This window comes from Diospyros lotus, chromosome 8 (assembly GCF_014633365.1).
Source record: "Diospyros lotus cultivar Yz01 chromosome 8, ASM1463336v1, whole genome shotgun sequence".
In the NCBI taxonomy this organism is placed as follows: domain Eukaryota; kingdom Viridiplantae; phylum Streptophyta; class Magnoliopsida; order Ericales; family Ebenaceae; genus Diospyros; species Diospyros lotus.
The window spans coordinates 7,006,144-7,024,713 of NC_068345.1; the positions used below are offsets into that span (position 1 = coordinate 7,006,144).

Sequence of the window (18,570 nt, forward strand, 5' to 3'; positions counted from 1 at the left end):
TACTCGTCGAGAAGATTAGATCGCCCGACATTTAGTTGTCTTTTCCATCACTATAAATAAGGGGATCCTCCCCCCCCCCCCCCTCATTCAATACGCCAGCTCTTGTACTTACATTCCTTCTTGTATATAACTGTTCCATATTTTTGAGAGGTTAATTTAGGCATTGAAGTGTTTACGTGGGGATCCTCAAACACACCCTTAACTAATCTTCTTTGTAGACAAGTCATCGATTGCTCGAAGGGGTCATCTATCTCTATCATTCCACCTGAGAGAGTATCCATCATTATCGCTCTACCCTATGAGAATATAGTTGTCACCTATCATTCTTATAAACCACTCTTATGCCATTCTTAAACGATCTCACATGCATAAATTTATTGTTATAGTTCGACAATAACAATTAGTATATAATTAAGAACTAATCAAGTATTGAGTATTTTTTTTCTAAATTAGGAACTAAGTATTGAGATTCATGTTATTTAGATACAAAATTTTGATGTTTAATGTTGTGCAATTAGGAGGACGAGCAATGAGAGGAGCCACCGACCCCAGGAAATCAAACAAAGCCACATACAATGGAGGCGTGTGGCCTATCTGGATAGCGTGGAGACGCTCTTCGCCCGCCATATATAAAGTCTTCACCTAACACCAAGCATCCGCTTCTATTTGTCAAGGTCGCGCCCAAAGCACCAGCAGCAGCAGCAGCAGCCGCGCAGAACGGTTTTCACGTTGATTTTAGAGAGAGGGAGGGACAGAGAGCGATCATATGGCCAAGGCTTTCTCCCTAACGCCGGCGGCTTCGCTTGCAGGCGCCGCGGCGGCGACTACTCGCAGGCTTCCGAGCGCCAGGGGAGCAGGATTTAATCTGTCGCCTCCTCCTCCGCCGCCGCCTCCTCTCTCTCTGAAATGCCTCCGTTCGTCGCTGCCTCTCTCTCACCTCCTCCTTCGCCAGGTTCACGTGCTTTCTTTCTGTTTGTGTTTTATTTTTGTTCCTGTTAAGCTTGTTTTTGAAGTGTTTGTGTTTGTTTCGCCTTGAATTTCAGAGAAGGTCGGCGGTTCGTGCGACTGCTGGCGATTTCACAACGGTTGCATCTCCGAAGAGCTTTGCGTCCGATCCCGATCAGCTCAAGCGCGCCAGGGAAGATGTCAAGGAGCTTCTTAAGACTACGTTTTCCCATCCGATTCTCGTAATTAGCCTCTCGTATCCTCTCAGACGCAGTCATGTGTTATTTATCCAACTATAGTCCTTGAATCGGCAACTATAGGTTCATATATATTTTTCCATTTGCGTGTGGTAGACCAAAGCCGTCTGGCCAATAGACCGGTATTTCCAGTGCTGTTGGGAATTAATTAACTGAACGCTACATTAACTTAAACCTGTATTATATGTTCAAACGTTTTTATGTTTCTCTTCAAAATTCAAGTTCTATGCTAGCAGTGTAGTTCCAGAGAATGTTAATTCAGCATGTGTCTGTTGGCATGGTCATCATAGGAAAAGAAGGGAGTTAATATGAAAATTTGATTTTACCCCATCTTGGCTCATATAAAAAAAATAATGCTCAACCAAACTTACTAGTTTCCAGATATATGCAGATTTCTGATGAGAACAAGAAATCTTTCTAATGGGAGATTCAATTATTCAATAGAAAATTGGAGTTACCAAACAAAAAAAATGGTTTCTGCAACTGAACATGCCCTTGGTCTTTACCATAAAGCTTCACAAGGAAAGTGGGTGTGGAGATTTCCTACTGAGCCTAAGAGTTTTTGGAGGATGATGGTGGCTAAGGATTATGGTTGCTGGTGTACAGGTAGGCATAGGTTTCATATGAGTTTGAGAATTTGGAAGGCAATTTTTGGTTCCAAATTTTCTCAAACATATAGCTTTCGAATTTGGGGATGAGATCGGGACCAAATTCTGGCATGCTAGTTGGTGCGTGTAGAGACCTTTTTGTGAGGTTTCTCCAGACTTCTTCGAGATTTCCAGAGATAGAGATGCCTCTGTAAAGCACTTGTTTTCTCTGACATGGGTTGTCTGGTTAGCATACAATAGGTCTAATATCCAGTAAATGGATTCTGAGATTTTTTTTTTGTGGATTTATTTTGACTAATTCATCATCAGGCAGTGGAAAGACAGTTGGATATGGCACCCGTTAAGTGCTTAGAGCTAGAATGGTTCATAATTTTCTTTGAAAGGCTGTACGAAAATTGAAAATGTCACTCATAATGGCTTTCTTTGCTGGATGGCTTCACGTGGATCTGTCTTGATTTGTGGAAGAGCAAATATTATCACTGACTGGTGCTTCTGCTGTGAGGATCTGGGAGAGTTGTTGGATGACCTTCTTTTATGTTTTGCAGTGTTTCAATAGATATGGGATATTGTACTAGCACTTTTTGGAGTTAGTTGGATAATGCCCAAGGTGGTCTCAGATTTATTTTTTGTGTGGCCAAAGAGCTATTCAAGGAGAGGGTTAAGGTTGCCTTGGAACATCACTTGTCCTTGTGTGATGTGGTGTTTATGGAGGGGAGAAATAAAAGAGCCTTTGAAGGTGCAGAACAGTTTTTGAAGGGAACACTAAATCTTCTTTTATGGTTGAGCGAGGGCTCCCCTTTTTGTAGTTCCTCTTTGTTCCTGTTGTTGATGAGATTACATTGTAGGTAATTAGGTTGACAGATTTTGTATTATCTTACAATGTTCACTTCTCTTGGCGCTTTTAATGACATCTTTATACCTTAATCAGGAAAAAAGAAATTTTATATAGATTGTCAAGATATATTTTGAATGTTTTCATTAGTGCAGGTGCGGCTAGGATGGCATGATGCGGGTACTTATAACAAGAACATTGAAGAATGGCCACAAAGAGGTGGAGCTAATGGAAGTCTAAGGTTTGAAGTTGAGCTGAAACATGGTGCCAATGCAGGTAAGTCTGGATTATCCTTCATCTTTTTTTGCTTGTTCATTGAAATGGTGCCTTACAAGCTGGGTTTCCAGGTCTTGTTAATGCACTGAAACTTCTCCAGCCAATCAAAGACAAATATCCTGGTGTGACATATGCTGATCTATTCCAGTTGGCCAGTGCTACTGCAATTGAGGTCATTCTTAGTACTTTTTGAGTTAATATAAACTGCAAAACTAATTTAGATTTCTTTCTTCTATCTCATAAAATGCATTTTCATGGTTCACTTTTTTATTTTTTCAATTGGGAAATTACAGGAGGCTGGTGGCCCCAAAATCCCTATGAAGTATGGAAGAGTGGACGTGTCTTCTCCTGCTGAATGTCCAGAAGAAGGCAGGCTTCCCGGTAAGTTGAGGTCTGCTTTGCAGGCAACATATATTTTTTATATCCATGCATGGCCACCATTCTTTTGTCATGTGACAACAGTATTACAGAAGCAGTTAGAAACAGCATGGTTACCAAAACATGGAAACTGAATTTGATATATTGATTCACTTCAACTATTCGATGTGTGGAAGCTACTAGAATAAAGCTCCATATTCCATATGGCACATTACTGTGGACCCCTTCCACTTCTCCAAGGGGAGATGGTGTTTTTGTTATCCATATAGCAGTTTGTCTTGTGAAGTAAATTTTATTGTAAAAGTGCTTTCTGCATTCTATATGCTCCCAAGGAATCTTGCAAAAAGACATATAGTTAGTCCTATAAGACTGTTAGTGTTTGATAATTTTGGATTTTAATCTTCATTGAACTAGCTTTCTGCTGATGATGTTTTCTAGTCCTCGAAAAAAGAAAAAATCATTTTCTCCTGTTATTTTACTGTGATTTTTGACTTAGCACCATTTTTGGGCTTTCATGGTTTAATTGTTATTAAAAATCAACCTGATACATTGTTGTTTGATGCCTTTTGAAGACTTGGTTCAGCTTTGGTTCCAATTCTAACTTTTGAAATTTAATTGTATGTGTAGATGCGGGACCCCCTACTCCTGCTGGTCATCTGCGTGATGTTTTCTACAGGATGGGAATGGATGACAAGGTCAGATGACTCAGACCTTCCAAAATATAAGATGATTTTAGATTTCATACTGGTACCTCTCCTTCAAGCTGTGTGGTTTGCAGGAAATAGTTGCACTCTCAGGTGCACACACACTAGGAAGGTCCAGACCAGAACGCAGTGGTTGGGGCAAGCCAGAGACAAAGTACACGGTACTTATTTAGATATAGCTAGTTATGTGAATGCAGAATGAACATGTGATTAAGAGCAACCTCAGTTGGAAAGCACCAAATCAAATAGCTGACTGCTTAGCAAGGATAATCTATTACTTTTTTGATGAACTTGTGTAATCCTATTTTGTTTTCAGGAGGATAATTTGTTGCTGTTCTCGTATACTTGTCTTAATCTTCTTATTGTTGTCATTTTTTTTTAAACTGAAAACATCCTGCAAGTGTCCATTGTTATCATTGGAGGTATTTTTTGTTTTTTACTGTGCTCCTAGTAACTCCCAGTAACATGTTATAGGTGAATAACATTTGAACACTCCTTTCTCTTATTGGGAGGAGGGTGAGTAATTTTTTAAAGAGAGATCGGAAAGCCTGTATATGTGGTTAACCATCAAAAACAACAATGAATCTATATCTATTTGGATAGCTGAGAAATAATTAACTGATTGTACTCCAATTCTAAACAGAATCAATTAATTGGTTCCATTACTAAAGGAAATTCTTTATGCTACAGCCAAAAACCCACCTGCTCATACAAATGGGATCCCTTTGTTTTAGTTTGTTCATTGTATATATATGTTGTCATAGGTATCAGTAGATGAAAAAGTGTTGGTTTTTGTAAAGCAGGGAGGTTAGGATGTGCCAAAAGAAGGGGTGGGTATTCAGGAGTCCAAGTGGCAGATCACCGTGCATTGGAGTTGTTATGTGATTCCTTATGTTATCTGATGTAATACTTCAAAAGTTACTGACAAAATAGCCAAGTATTCAGCTTATGCAGGTAAAAGGCATGCTCAGGTCTACTGGAATAAGCAAATGGGTTGATTCTCCAAATAATATGATTATCTAATAAAAAGTAGGCATTCTTGAAGCCTATATCTTTGAAGTTGGCTATTGTCATGTAACCAGGTACAAGGCGAGAAAGCCATTAGGCGGGAGGGGATAATATGGATTGTATCAAGGGTCCTATTGTAATAAGGGAAAAGAGGCAATTATATAGAAGTGTGTAGAAGATGTATAGTTTGAATTTCTGGTGCCAATCCTCTCAAGATTGGTATATAAGCCGAACCCCTAAGCTAATTGAGGCATTGGTGAATACAATTGATTCAATTCCCGACTCTCTTTCTCTTTCTCTCTCTCTCTCTCTCCTACTACTCTCTTCAATCAGACACAATTCTCCATTGATTACAGGGGAATTCCCCTTGGCAGAACCAGACTCTAATAATTTGTTATCAAAGCAAGGTCTCGGGCTCAAGGAAAGATCCTCCTGATTTGATCATGGCGGATGGGACAAGAATGAAGCTGATGGAGGCACAACTTCAACAGGTGTCGACAATGGTAGTAGACATGCAGATCTGAATGGAAACACTTGAGAGTTCAGTAGACTCAATGGTGGAGAGAAGGATCAAAGGGGCCATGAATAGGTGGCTCCAAGAAAGAAGGGAGTAGAATGCGAGGCTGTAAGATCAGATGAGGGAGCAAGGCCGAATCCTACAGGATCAAATGTAGCAGTTTATGATGATGTTCACCAGCCAAACCCAAGTAAGACTCTCTCCTGCATTCCTTCTTAGGGAGAGATCTGAGCCAATATTACTTGGTCAGGGAGTGAGTTCCCGATCTGATGGGTCGGCTAAAATTGAGATAGAACCTCAAGGAGTAGGGGAGAATGAAGGAGGAATGAGGCATGGAAATATGACTGGTTCTAATCAGATTGGATTTCCAATACCGAAGATGGAGATCCCCTTATTCAATGGCCATAACCCAAGATGGTGGGTGAGGCATTGTGAAGGGATGTTCAGCACACTGTGGTTGAACAACAAAATGTGACCTTAGTGGCTGCCTATCTGAATGACGCGGGAGACGCATGGTTCCAAGGATGGAGTGGGGTGAAGGAGAATTGTTCATGGGCAAAGTTTGTGTGGAGGATCTCTGCGATTGTTTTGGGGAAAGAGGAATGTTCGATGTTGTAGAGGAATTTAACAAATTAAGGCAGGAGGGAACGGTCCAAACCTATCAGCAAAAAAATGAGGAGTTGAAAGCTCTAATGCTGATTTTGAATCCCACCCTTACTGAAGGTTATTTCGTATCAAGCTTCATTAGTGGCTTGAACGATGACTTACGTTCTACAGTTAAGATGTTTCAACCTAGGACCATTAAGCAAACTGCAGTGTGTGCCAAGTTATAGGAACTGACCATAGGGGCACTTATGAAGAAGCAAAGAGGGATCAGTAAGGGGTGGCAGAATGGATCAATACAATAGGGGAACAAGGGGTGGAGTAGAGGTGGTGGACAAAGTGGTCAGGGGGGGTAAGGCGTTGGCTCTCTGGCACCCCCACAACAGATGGCCAATAAATTGTTGGAACAGAAGAGGCAGGCAGGCCTCTGTTTCCAATGGATAGACAGATACTCCCGGGGGAATTAGTGTAAACGTTAGCTATTACTACTGGAGGGAAATGAGGAAGAGGAAAAAGAAGAAGAAGAAGAAGAAGAGGAAGGCAGTCAGGGGGAGGAAGAAGAGGAAGAGAAGGTGGAGATCTCACTACATGCGTTAAGGGGACTGACTACAGTAAGATTATAAAGGTGGAAGGAAGGGCCCGGGACAGTAGCTTGATGATATTAATCAACAGTGGTAGCACCCACAGCTTTCTAGATGAAGGGACAACTAAGAAGCTAAAGTATAGCCTCACAGAGACTCACCCCCTGTTAGTCACTGTAGGTAATGGGCAGAAGGTTTTATGCAAATCAACTTGCATGGGGTTTTGTTAGCAGATGCAGGGAGAAGATTTTGAAGCTGACCTACGATTACTTAAATTGGGAGGATGTGACATTGTCCTTAGAGTGGATTGGATGAAAGAGATAAGCCCCATTTGTTTTGATTTCAATAAGATGGAGGTCACATTTGAAAAGGGGGGTAGAAGAATGACTATAACAGGCAATGCAAAGACAGGGATGTGCAAGTTGATCACGAGGAAGAGGCTACAGAAAATGTTCAAAAACAAATGGTTGCAGTTGGCCCAATTATTTTCTATACATGCTTTGGAGCAGGAGGAAGAAGAATCAGGCAGAGGAGGAGAGCTAAAGCTGATCACTAAGGGCTCTGCCCCAACTCCTTGGGAGTTTAACCAACTAAAAGGATAAATTACTAATTTTGGCCCATTTATTTATTAGATAAATAAGAATAATTAAATAATTTTATTATGAATAAAATTATTAAGATGATTCATAATTGGATTGGGTTTAATGCTAGCAAATTAAGCTAGAGCCAATAGCAATTAGGGTTTCCATATGGATTCCTATAAATCGGACTATAAACCTTGAATCTAGTAACCAGAAATCAGTAAGAAATTTTTCAAAAAAAATTTCTTCTTCTTCTCTCATGACGATCTTGGATTAAAGGTGGTTTTGGGTGGACCGACTTAGCATCCTATGTGTAGAGGATTTTACGGCGGGTGACCTAACGATGAAATTGGATTTTATCAACAAATATTCTTTCGTTTTATAAATCATAAAATTCTGAAAAATGTGATATCTGGAAAACAATTTTATTTCGCATCAGATCTAATTCTAACACACAAAACTTTTGCATATGCTCTTTTCTTTTCTTTCTTTTTTATAATGTGAAATGAGAAATTCTTGCCAAGGATGCAATGAATGCTTCGTGGGTTGGTATGTTTTGGATTCATTCACTTGTATCTAATTTCAATCTCAAGGGGTAGTTGTTATAGGCCCAAAACAGTAGGCCAAGAAACAAAACCCAAAGAACCTGGCTTAGGAAAACTCGCACCATTATTGTGGGAATTATACTGGCTAGAGGAGCATCATTTTTGCCATTTTGTTTTGTGTGGCCACCTTCTGTTAATCAAAGGGATCATGGCTTCTATTACTGATTAGCACATCTGATTTCTTCTATCCATTCTCTTTTCATTGTGATCATTGCAATTACAGTAATCACTGTGCCTTTAGAGTTGCAATTTTTTTTTTGTCTTGGATCACCATCACACTGACATGATAATGTATCATTATATGTATAATCATTTTTGGAGAAGTTGACTGGTATTTGTTAATGTAACACAGAAAGATGGACCAGGAGCTCCAGGAGGACATTCTTGGACAGTCCAGTGGCTGAAGTTTGATAACTCCTACTTCAAGGTACCCAACTGCATTTTTGTTTTTTGGTCATAGACCAAAATGATATCCGGCCTCCTCTTATTGTGGTTGATTGATACAGGATATTAAAGAAAGAAAGGATGAAGATTTACTTGTTTTGCCAACTGATGCGGTTATTTTTGAGGATCCCTCATTTAAGGTGAAAGAGAGTGAGGTTCATGTTTAGAGAAGTTGCCTTGCAGATTTTTTGCACTGTATACTGGTGTAAAACTTTATGTACATTTCAGGTGTATGCTGAGAAATATGCTGAAGATCAGGATGCATTTTTCAAGGACTATGCTGAGGCCCATGCCAAGCTCAGCAACCTTGGAGCCAAGTTTGAACCTCCCGAGGTTTGATAGTTACCCATTCATATATTTTCTACTTTAGACATTTAACTTTTTCTAGGATTTATATCTTGTATAAGTTGGAAGAGTCTCCAGCTTCATGATTTTGTTTGGCATTATTCATTTTTTTCTCTCAAATAAATCACTGATAGCATAATTTTTTCAGGAATGTGTACATTATTTTATCATATTTTTGTGCCCTTGTATATATTTTGCAGTTCTATTTTGAATTTTATTGATGTTTTTGTTTCACTGTGATCAATGATTCCTCAAAATGTCTTAACTTCAAAATGTTCTCTCTCTCATTTACATTAAAATATGTTCTTTATTGCTGTGATCAATCTTTTCTTTGTTGATCTCTAAATTCCACTAACTTCTCTAGGACCCCCCCCCCCCCCAAAAAAAAAAGTGAACCTAAAATTCTAATGTCCATGGTATCAAGTTCTCTTATTTTAAATCCTTTTAGTGAGAAGTAACAAAGTCTTCATCATGTCTCACCATGATCACAAGCTTTAATCCTACTAAGTGGAGTCAACTACATGGATTCTAACTCTCTAATCGTCCCTATCTACAACCATATGATTATATCTTTTATAAGGCCACTATATCCCATGTCATGTTTTGGAGTTTGGCACCAAGTTTTTTTGGGTATTTGTGTCTATTAGTCTTCTTCTCACATGTTTAAACTGTTACAAAAGGATAACCCTCAACCAAACACTCAAAGTGGAAGACACATAATATTCAATACTGTAAGCATGCAGATAATCAAGAATAAATCAAACACACAAACACCAAAGATTTACCGTGGTTCACCCGTTAATGAGGGCTACATCCACGTTGAGCTCCGACAAAGAAAGCTCACTCCACTATCGGATCAAAACGATTACAACCTCGGTTTACACAGATTAACTCTCAACCCTCACTGTACAAAAACGATTCTCACCTTTTAAATCGGCCCCATAACCACAGAAACTAAAGGTTAGAGGCCAAATCCTAGAGAGAAAACATACATAAACGATACAGAGAGAGAGAAGAAAATACAGAGAATAAACAGATCAAACCAAGCAAGAGGAAGGTAATCGAAGGTTGTGCGCGCTACTGATCTCGAGGCCACTGTAGAAGATATATAAAAGGATGCAATGGTGGCGATCAGGATGAATAAAGGCACAGCAGAGCATCAATGATCGGGCACACAGCAGGCAATGCGACAATGAAGTACGTCAAGCAAAACGGCATAGCTGGTTGCCGTTTCAGCCATCCACTCAGAGGCCCAAAACGCTACCGTTTTGGGCGGCTCTGAGGGTTGCTGAAAAGACCCTCCAGCCCCTATGCCAAACGCAGCGATATTGAAGCTTCATCAAAGTACAACAATCTCCACCTTGAAGCTTCAGTATGTAAGGGATAAGACCACAACAACGGAGCATGCTAGAACCTTTGCCATCATAGCTCTTGTTGGTTATTCCTTCAACCAACCATGACATGCAACAAACTCAGACAGTGTCTGAACTTGGCTGCAGTTACAATTTTTGTACCCATATCAGCTGGGTTATTTTCTGTAGGGACCTTTTGGATAAATACCTTTCTCTTGGCTACTTGGTCCCTTACATAATGGTATTTTACATCTACATGTTTTGTCCTTTCATGGTAAACAGGATTCTCACATAAATGTATAGCACTTTGGCTATCTGAAAAAACTATCACCTTACCTTGTAACATTTGGATTTCTGTAAGGATACCTTGAAGCCAAATGGCTTCCTTTAAGGCGTCAGTTACAGCAACATACTCAGCCTCAGTAGAGGACAGGGCCACCAGCGGCTGTAATTGAGACTTCCAACTTATACAGTTACCACTTAGGGTAAAGTAATAGGCTGTAGTAGACTTCCTAGAGTCTCGGTCACCTGCAAAATCAGAGTCTACAAAACCTACCAAATCAAGAGTATCAGTTCTTTTCATGTAATTCAAGCCAACATTTAAGGAACCATTAATATACCTCAGTAAAAATTTTAGGGCTTCCCAATGAGGCTTCCTAGGGTTAGACATATATCTACTAAGTAAAGAGATTGAAAAAGCAAGGTCTGGCCTGGTACTGATCATGGAATACATGATGGTTCCAATTACATTTGCATAAGGGATGGATTCCATTTTTAACCTTTCAGAATCTGATGTTGGACATTGGGCTTTAGACAAAATGAAGTGATGTCCTAAGGGTGTATTAACTGGTTTGCAATTTGACATTCCAAATTTCTGTACAGCCTTTAATAAATAATCATGTTGGTGAATCTTTAGACAACTTTTACTTCTATTTCTCTCAATTACCATCCCTAAAACTTTCCTGGCAGGTCCTAAATCTTTCATATCAAAGTTTGTGTTCAACATTGATTTAAGTTCATTAATCTTAGATTTAGATTTGCTAATCAATAAAATGTCATCAACATACAGTAGCAAATATACGGGCATATCAGAGTGAATGTAGTAAAGGCAATTATCATATTCACTCCTCACAAAACCAATCCCAATTACGAAATTATCAAATTTCTTATACCATTGATGTGGGGATTGTTTTAAACCATACAAAGACTTTTTTAGCAAACAAACAAAATCTGGATGGTTTTTATTAACATAACCAACTGGCTATTCCATATAGATGATCTCTTCTAAATCTCCATGTAAGAAGGCAGTTTTAACATCAAGCTGTTCTAATTCTAGATCATATTGAATTACTATAGCAAGCATTAAACGAATGGTTTTAAACTTGACAACAGGCGAAAAGATTTCAGTATAATCAATGCCTTCCCTCTGAGTAAAACCTTTCGCAACTAATCTAGCTTTAAATCTAAGGGGATCAGAGGGTAACATCCCTTCTTTGATTTTGAACAGCCACTTACACTTCACTAGCTTTTGTTTCTGAGGTCTTGGGACCAGTTCCCAAGTGTTGTTGGTTATTAAGGATGTCATTTCTTCATCCATAGCACACTGCCACTTAAAGCTATCTTGAGAGCTGATAGCCTCCTCACAAGAGGTAGGCTCACTGCCTCTCAAATCCATGCCTGCCACCAAGGCACAATAAACAAGGTCTGAATAGGCATACCTAGAAGGGGGTCTGATTGACCTCCTACTCCTATCTCGAGCCAATTGATAGTCCCTCAAGTTTTGCTGGGGGGAGTCATGATGCTCCACCTCAGCCTCAGGGACTTCAGTGGGTTCCTCCTGATCACTTTCATGATCAGATGATGAGTCACTACTGGGGTTAGGATTTACAGGGGGTGATGCAGCTGGCACCTCAGGCATTTCTGATGGCAGCTCCACCTGAAAGTGGGTATTAGATCCTATCACAAAGTCTTCTGTGATACTGGGTTTAGGTTCAGTTTCTGTCTTCTCTAATTTGCAAGGGAAAACATTTTCATTAAATATAACATCCCTGCTTATGATTATTTTAATTCCTCCAGAACTCTTGTCCCATAGCCTATAGCCTTTAGTTCCTTCTTGATATCCTACAAAGACACACTTTGAGGACCGAGGATCTAGCTTTCCTATTGATTGATGGACGTAGGCTTGACACCCAAAGACCTTTAAATGATTCAAATTCAATTTTCTGCCTAGCCATATTTCTTCAGGGCATATGAAATTTAAAACAGTTGAAGGGCTCCTATTGATCAAATAGGCGGCAGTGGACAGGGCTTCTCCCCAAAGGGTTTTAGGCATACCAGCAGTAAACATTAGACACCTGACCTTCTCTAGGAGAGTCCTATTCATCCTTTCAGCTACCCTATTTTGCTGGGGTGTGTTCCTAACAGTCTTGTGTTTGGTGATGCCTTGAGAATTACAGAATTCATCGAAATCTCTATTACAGAATTCTAATCCATTGTCTGTTCTTAAAAATTTAACCCTCTTATCTGTCTGATTTTCTACTAAGGTCTTCCATACCTTAAATTTTTCTAAGGTTTGGTCTTTAGTCCTAAGAGGAAATACCCAAACTTTTCTAGCATAATCATCTACAATGGATAAGAAATACCTGTTGCCACCAAGAATTGGTGTTTGAGAGGGACCCCATAGGTCTGCATGCAAGTACTCTAGGCATACCTTCGCCAGGTGAGTTCTTTTATGGAAACTCTGCCTGTGTTGCTTGCCAAGGGTACAAGGCTCGCAAAAGTTTAGGGACTCTGCAGACATTGAATCAAGATAACCTTGAGAAGACAGTGCCTGCAGACCTTTCTGGCTCATGTGACCAAGTCTCAAATGCCAGAGATCTGTCTTATCAGTTTGAACAGTACATGCTGATGAAACAGGATAAAAAGAACAACCATTTAACACATACAAGCCATGCCTTTTGGTACCAGTTAAGATTAGTTTATTATTTTTAAACACATGCATGAAACCATTTTTAGCAGTATAAGAATAGCCCAATTCATCCAGAGTACCAAGAGAAATTAAATTTCGTTTTAGACCAGGCACATATCTGACCTTAGTGAGCATTCTGACTTTGTTATCATGCATTTTAAGGGTTATGTCTCCTATTCCTTTTATACTACAAGATTGATCATTGCCCATATAAACAGTGCCAGATTCTTTGTCACTAAAGTTTTGAAACCATGCAATATTAGGACACATGTAGAAAGAACACCTAGAGTCCATAATCCATTCATTAGCTACAGTTTCATCAGAGACAGTCAAAACTTCAGCTAAGGTATTTAAATTACTTGCAGCTATGGTTGCATTACCTCCTTGTTTCTGTTTTCGTAAAAGGTCATAGTAATATTTTTTAATATGTCCCTCTTTCCCACAATGATAGCATTTCCACTTAGGTTTTTGTTTGCCCTTCTTTTCTTTATTTTTACCCCTATTCCCAGAACTCCCAGATTGATCTCCATTACCCGAGTTGATTTTCTTTTCTAATTTGCCTTTTACAAATAAGTTATTAGCAGGCTTCTTGGATGTATTCAATTCAAGTTCCCTAGCTTTAATTCCAGATATGACTAAATCTAGACTAGGTACAATTCCAGTATATTGAAGAGCATGCTTGACTACATTATATTCTTCTGGCAATGAGTTTAAAAGAATCATAGCCTCATTGGTATCACCCAGGGCTTGATCTGTTCCTCTTAGTAATAGAGTAAGCTTGGTGAACTCATCTATGTTTTCATCCATAGATTTAGAAAAATTCATTTTAAAATTGAATAACATTCCCTTTAAATAAACTAAATTAGGAGCAGATAAAACAGAATATAATGATTCCAATTTGTTCCACAGTTCAATAGGGGAATTTATGCCATCAACTTTACGAATAACACTATCACCAAGGTGTAAGAAAATAAGATTAAAAACTTCTTCTCTTACCTCATCAGTTCTAGCCAACTGATCTGCTGACCACTTTCTGTCGTCAGGCTCAAGTGCAATAAGCACTTTGTGATGAGAGAGCAGGACTCTCATCTTCTTTTTCCAACTACCGAAGTCATTTTTTCCGTCAAATGTACCGATATCATATCGGGTTGATGTCATCTTCGCTTTGCACGAAGGAACCCTAAAACCCTAGACGCTGACAGAGACTCACACAGCAAGCCCTTGACTGACAGAGACTCACAGCAAACCCTAGAGCCTACCAAAACAAGTAAAAGAGAAATATGACTCGGAAGATGAAATAGCACAGGCTTCGAAAACCCTAACGGCGAATACCAGAGAAATGGCTCTGATACCACTGTTACAAAAGGATAACCCTCGACCAAACACTCAAAGCGGAAGACACATAATATTCAATACTGTAAGCATGCAGATAATCAAGAATAAATCAAACACACAAACACCAAAGATTTACCGTGGTTCACCCGTTAATGAGGGCTACATCCACGTTGAGCTCCGGCAAAGAAAGCTCACTCCACTATCGGATCAAAACGATTACAACCTCGGTTTACACAGATTAACTCTCAACCCTCACTGTACAAAAACGATTCTCACCTTTTAAATCGGCCCTATAACCACAAAAACTAAAGGTCAGAGGCCAAACCCTAGAGAGAAAACATACATAAACTATACAGAGAGAGAGAAGAAAATACAGAGAATAAATAGATCAAACCAAGCAAGAGGAAGGTAATCGGAGGTTGTGCGCGCTACTGATCTCGAGGCCACTGTAGAAGATATATAGAAGGATGCAACGGTGGCGATCGGGATGAATAAAGGCACAGTAGAGCATCAACGATCGGGCACACAGCAGGTAATGCGACAATGAAGTACGTCAAGCAAAACGGCACAGCTGGTTGCCGTTTCAGCCATCCACTCAGAGGCCCAAAATGCTACCGTTTTGGGCGGCTCTGAGGGTTGCTGAAAAGACCCTCCAGCCCCTATGCCAAATGCAGCGATATTGAAGCTTCATCAAAGTACAACATAAACCATCTTGCATCTTGCTCATCTTATCTTCTTCAATAGATGCCACTCCAACCTCATTATAGATAATCACTTTCATAATTCTGACTTCTCTTATATGATGACACATCTGACCTAGTATTCACGTATTTGTTAAGTTCCTATTTTACACACGGTGGTACTGAACTCCCAACCCTTCATGTCATATAACAAAGATAGACTTATAGTTGTCCAATAAAACTTCCCTTTTCGCTTTGAAGAGATTTATGATTGCATCAAATTTTGGAAGCACTCTACTTTTAACTATTCTCCATTGATTTTGCAAAGTAACATCTCATGTCTGTCGTATGTAATTTTGACTCCTCACTTCCCTTAGGCCTCTACTAGATCTTAACACTGTCTAAAGTGATTCGAAATAGTGTACATGAGGATTCTCATCCATGTCTTCCGTTTTCTCTTTTCGTTTTCATTTGCATAAGAAAGGAAAACTTAAAATGGGAATTTGTGGTTCTCCCCAAGTAATTTGGTTGATTTGGTGAACAGGGTTTCTCGCTGGAGGATGTCCCTGCTACACCTGTCCCAGAGAAGTTCAGTGCCGCCAAGTACTCGTCTGGAAAGGTATAATCGTTTTACAAGCGTTCGTTCTGCTATTGTGTGCTTATAATAAACTTGTGGTTGTACTCATCATATGGAAGAGTTTAAAATTGTGTTATTTCTTTTTCATGGTTGCTGCAGGATTAAGATACCAGTGTGTTGTTTAGTTGTGCCGTTTCTTCTTCTTTTAATAACACAAGATGAAGATATTATCAAATCGTGTGAACTCACATCTAAAACTTTGGAAGAGTCTAAATGAGGAGGAGAGGAATAGAGACTCAATTCAATAGTTTTTTCTCCTATTTGAATTGCAGAGAGAGCTGTCAGAGAGCATGAAGCAGAAGATACGAGCAGAGTATGAAGCAATTGGGGGAGCCCCAGATAAGCCTCTCCAATCAAACTATTTCCTTAATATCATCATTGTGATTGCGGTTTTGGCTCTTTTGACATTTCTGTTTGGAAACTAAGTTTGGATTCTTTTGGTTATACATGTTATAGAAAGTGCTGCTTTGCTTAATGGTCGGCTAAATTCATAAACCCCTGTTTTCTTTGAACTGTTTTCATATCAGTTTTTTCAAATAAGCGAAAATGTGTTTATTTTTATATTTTAAAAAATAAGAAAAAAAATTGTTAAAAAAAAAAATTCAAAATAACAAAAAATCGTTTTGGCTATTTTCATCACAAACATATTTAAAACTTTCTAAATAAAGAAAACATCACGGACAACAAAAGAAAGCGTTTTCTGTAATTTTAAAACAAATATTTAAAATATAAATTTAAAAAATAAATTAAAAATTAAAAAAACAGTTCTTTTAACTTTTTCATGGCTATAGGTACAAGTGGGAATTTGGAGTTTTTGCTATGAATTGAAAACATCTAGTAGTAGAAAATAAAATTATTCTTAAATCAATTAGTATGTTTAAAAAAAAGCAGCACATTTTACAAAAATAATTATGGTAGCACAAATTTTAATTGGATTAGGGAGGAGATTTTTGAAAGGTCTGCACTGCAAAGTTGCCTTGTGTAATACAAATGAGGAAACCCCGAAAACATTGATGTTCGAAGTTGGGCTCATCGTGTGGGTTTACTTGGAAAATGGGCTGCAGGAATTCAATAATTTGAAACACCGCCCTTTTGGCAGTGACCAATTTTGTTATTTATTTCATTTCTGGGAAATTCGAGGTTTGATTTTCTGTAATTTTTGATAATTTTATCACTCACTTTACCACCTTTTTAGAAATACTCTTTAAAATGCCATATATATATATATATCTCACCGCTCAAATGCCACATTAGAGATGACGAACTTGTTCGTTCAAACTCGCTTATGACACACATCATTCCAACTATAAGAAGACAACCAAATGCCATAAAGGGTAGGTAGTAGAGCGGCTTGAAGAAGTAACAGTAACACACTTAATTTGGTTATATATGTCAACTTGGTCTGGTCTGGAGAAATACGTGTCATATTCATCAAGGTGTGATGTCATCTTAGCGTATCTATCGATACTGAAGAGAGGGAGGGAGGGAGAGCGTTGAACAAACGGACAAAAAAAGGAACTATTTAGCTCTCATCTCAGGTACGTAAGTACGTGCACCTACCTAACCCCTAGAAATCAACCATAAAACCCGCAACCACTTGCAAGCAAAGCAGTTATTACTTAAAGATCAGCTTTTTTCTTTGTGTCTTTCAAATGGGTTATAAAAGAGTCGTTCTTACGCCATAGCTAACTGTTTGATTGTTGGTAGCACAAGCAGAAGCAATTATGCATTTACTAATCAATCACGCTGGCTTCTTCTCTCTCTAGCTAGCGTGGCACATGCCTCCTATGCTGGCAGCAAATATGGTATTTTAAAAAATATCCCTAAATGATATAAATATTCCTTGTTTCATTGCGTCTCACCGTCTTAGATGAAGGCATTTTAGACATTGATATATCATTATATAGTTTAATGTGTACACAATGATATATCAATAGTATTTTCCTTTCAAAAAATGATAAAATTATCCAAAAGACTCTAATCTTGGACTTGGTTTTAAAAATTTAAAAGAAATTATGATTATTTGTAAAAAAGTATTCGTCGGTGGGTCCACCAGTCGGCCTAAAAATCAATTCAACTTCAAATAGTGGGGTCAATTTGTTTTGTTTTTTTGGTCTATTTAGGGTTGGCTTGTTTTGCTGGTAAACAATATAAAAAATGTTTTCTCTCAAAACAGTAAAATGATTTATTAGTACAATTTTATATAAATAATATTGTTGGTATCTAAATTTTATACTTTTTTTGAATTAATTTTTATACTTTAATTTGTCTTGTAATAATAATTAAAAAAAAATTTATGACCCAAATTCCGAGTTTCACCTGACTAATCTTGAGGAAGAGTGATCTTTTTCCTTGATTCACCCTCCAGATAAATCTAGATGCGACTAATCTTGAGGAAGAGTGGTCTTTTTCCTTGATTCACCTTCCAGATAAATCTAGATGCGACTAATCTTGAGGAAAAGTGGTCTTTTCCCTTGATTCACCTTTTAGATAAATCTAAATGCGATTACAGTATGTACATATTCGGAGTGAACTTTCAAAAACAACTATCCTCTCATGAATCCTCCTTTAAGTTCTGCGGACGGGATTTCTAGAGAGGCGACATGACGTACCATGACCTTGCCTCTATAAGGATTCAAACTTTCGATACTCCTATTATTTTTCTAGTACTTCATTGCTATGTCATGTCTGTGGGGGTAATAATTAAATTTTTAATCTAGCTAGAATTTAGTTAGAAGATAGATACATAAAATAAAAAATACAGAAATAGCAATTGTTAAAGACCGTTGTTTGTGGCCGCTATTATGACCATTTTGTTGGGTCTTTCTTCTTCTTTAAAAATTGTTGGGTTTTCATCTAACTTACTTACCTTTAATTTCTCAAAAATTTTCTATCAAAATTAAAGAAATTTTAT

At 38.4% G+C, this 18,570-nt stretch overlaps 1 protein-coding gene across 2 annotated transcripts; it reads left to right on the plus strand.

The window, feature by feature from the left end:
* The first annotated feature begins 625 nt into the window (after positions 1–625).
* Positions 626–16,131, plus strand: LOC127807937 (probable L-ascorbate peroxidase 6, chloroplastic/mitochondrial). 2 transcript variants are annotated; one of them, XM_052346173.1, is made up of 12 exons: positions 626–952; positions 1,044–1,187; positions 2,798–2,918; positions 2,990–3,090; positions 3,212–3,299; positions 3,924–3,991; positions 4,075–4,161; positions 8,248–8,322; positions 8,402–8,479; positions 8,568–8,672; positions 15,564–15,638; positions 15,929–16,131. In XM_052346173.1, the coding sequence occupies exons 1-12, from the start codon at positions 767–769 to the stop codon at positions 16,079–16,081; spliced, it is 1,281 nt and encodes a 426-aa protein (XP_052202133.1). In that variant the 5' UTR covers positions 626–766; the 3' UTR covers positions 16,082–16,131. The 2 variants fall into 2 exon arrangements, with proteins under 2 accessions (XP_052202133.1, XP_052202134.1); XM_052346174.1 differs by having other exon boundaries at positions 632–952; positions 15,756–16,131.
* The last annotated feature ends 2,439 nt before the right edge of the window (positions 16,132–18,570 follow it).

Excerpts from the sequence above, each read along its gene's own strand:
- LOC127807937 (XM_052346173.1), top strand. The coding sequence starts at position 767 with ATGGCCAAGGCTTTCTCCCTAACGCCGGCGGCTTCGCTTGCAGGCGCC. Across the intron at positions 1,188-2,797 it reads CGTTTTCCCATCCGATTCTC|GTGCGGCTAGGATGGCATGA; the intron begins GTAATTAGCCTC and ends TCATTAGTGCAG. Across the intron at positions 3,992-4,074 it reads GGATGGGAATGGATGACAAG|GAAATAGTTGCACTCTCAGG; the intron begins GTCAGATGACTC and ends TGTGGTTTGCAG.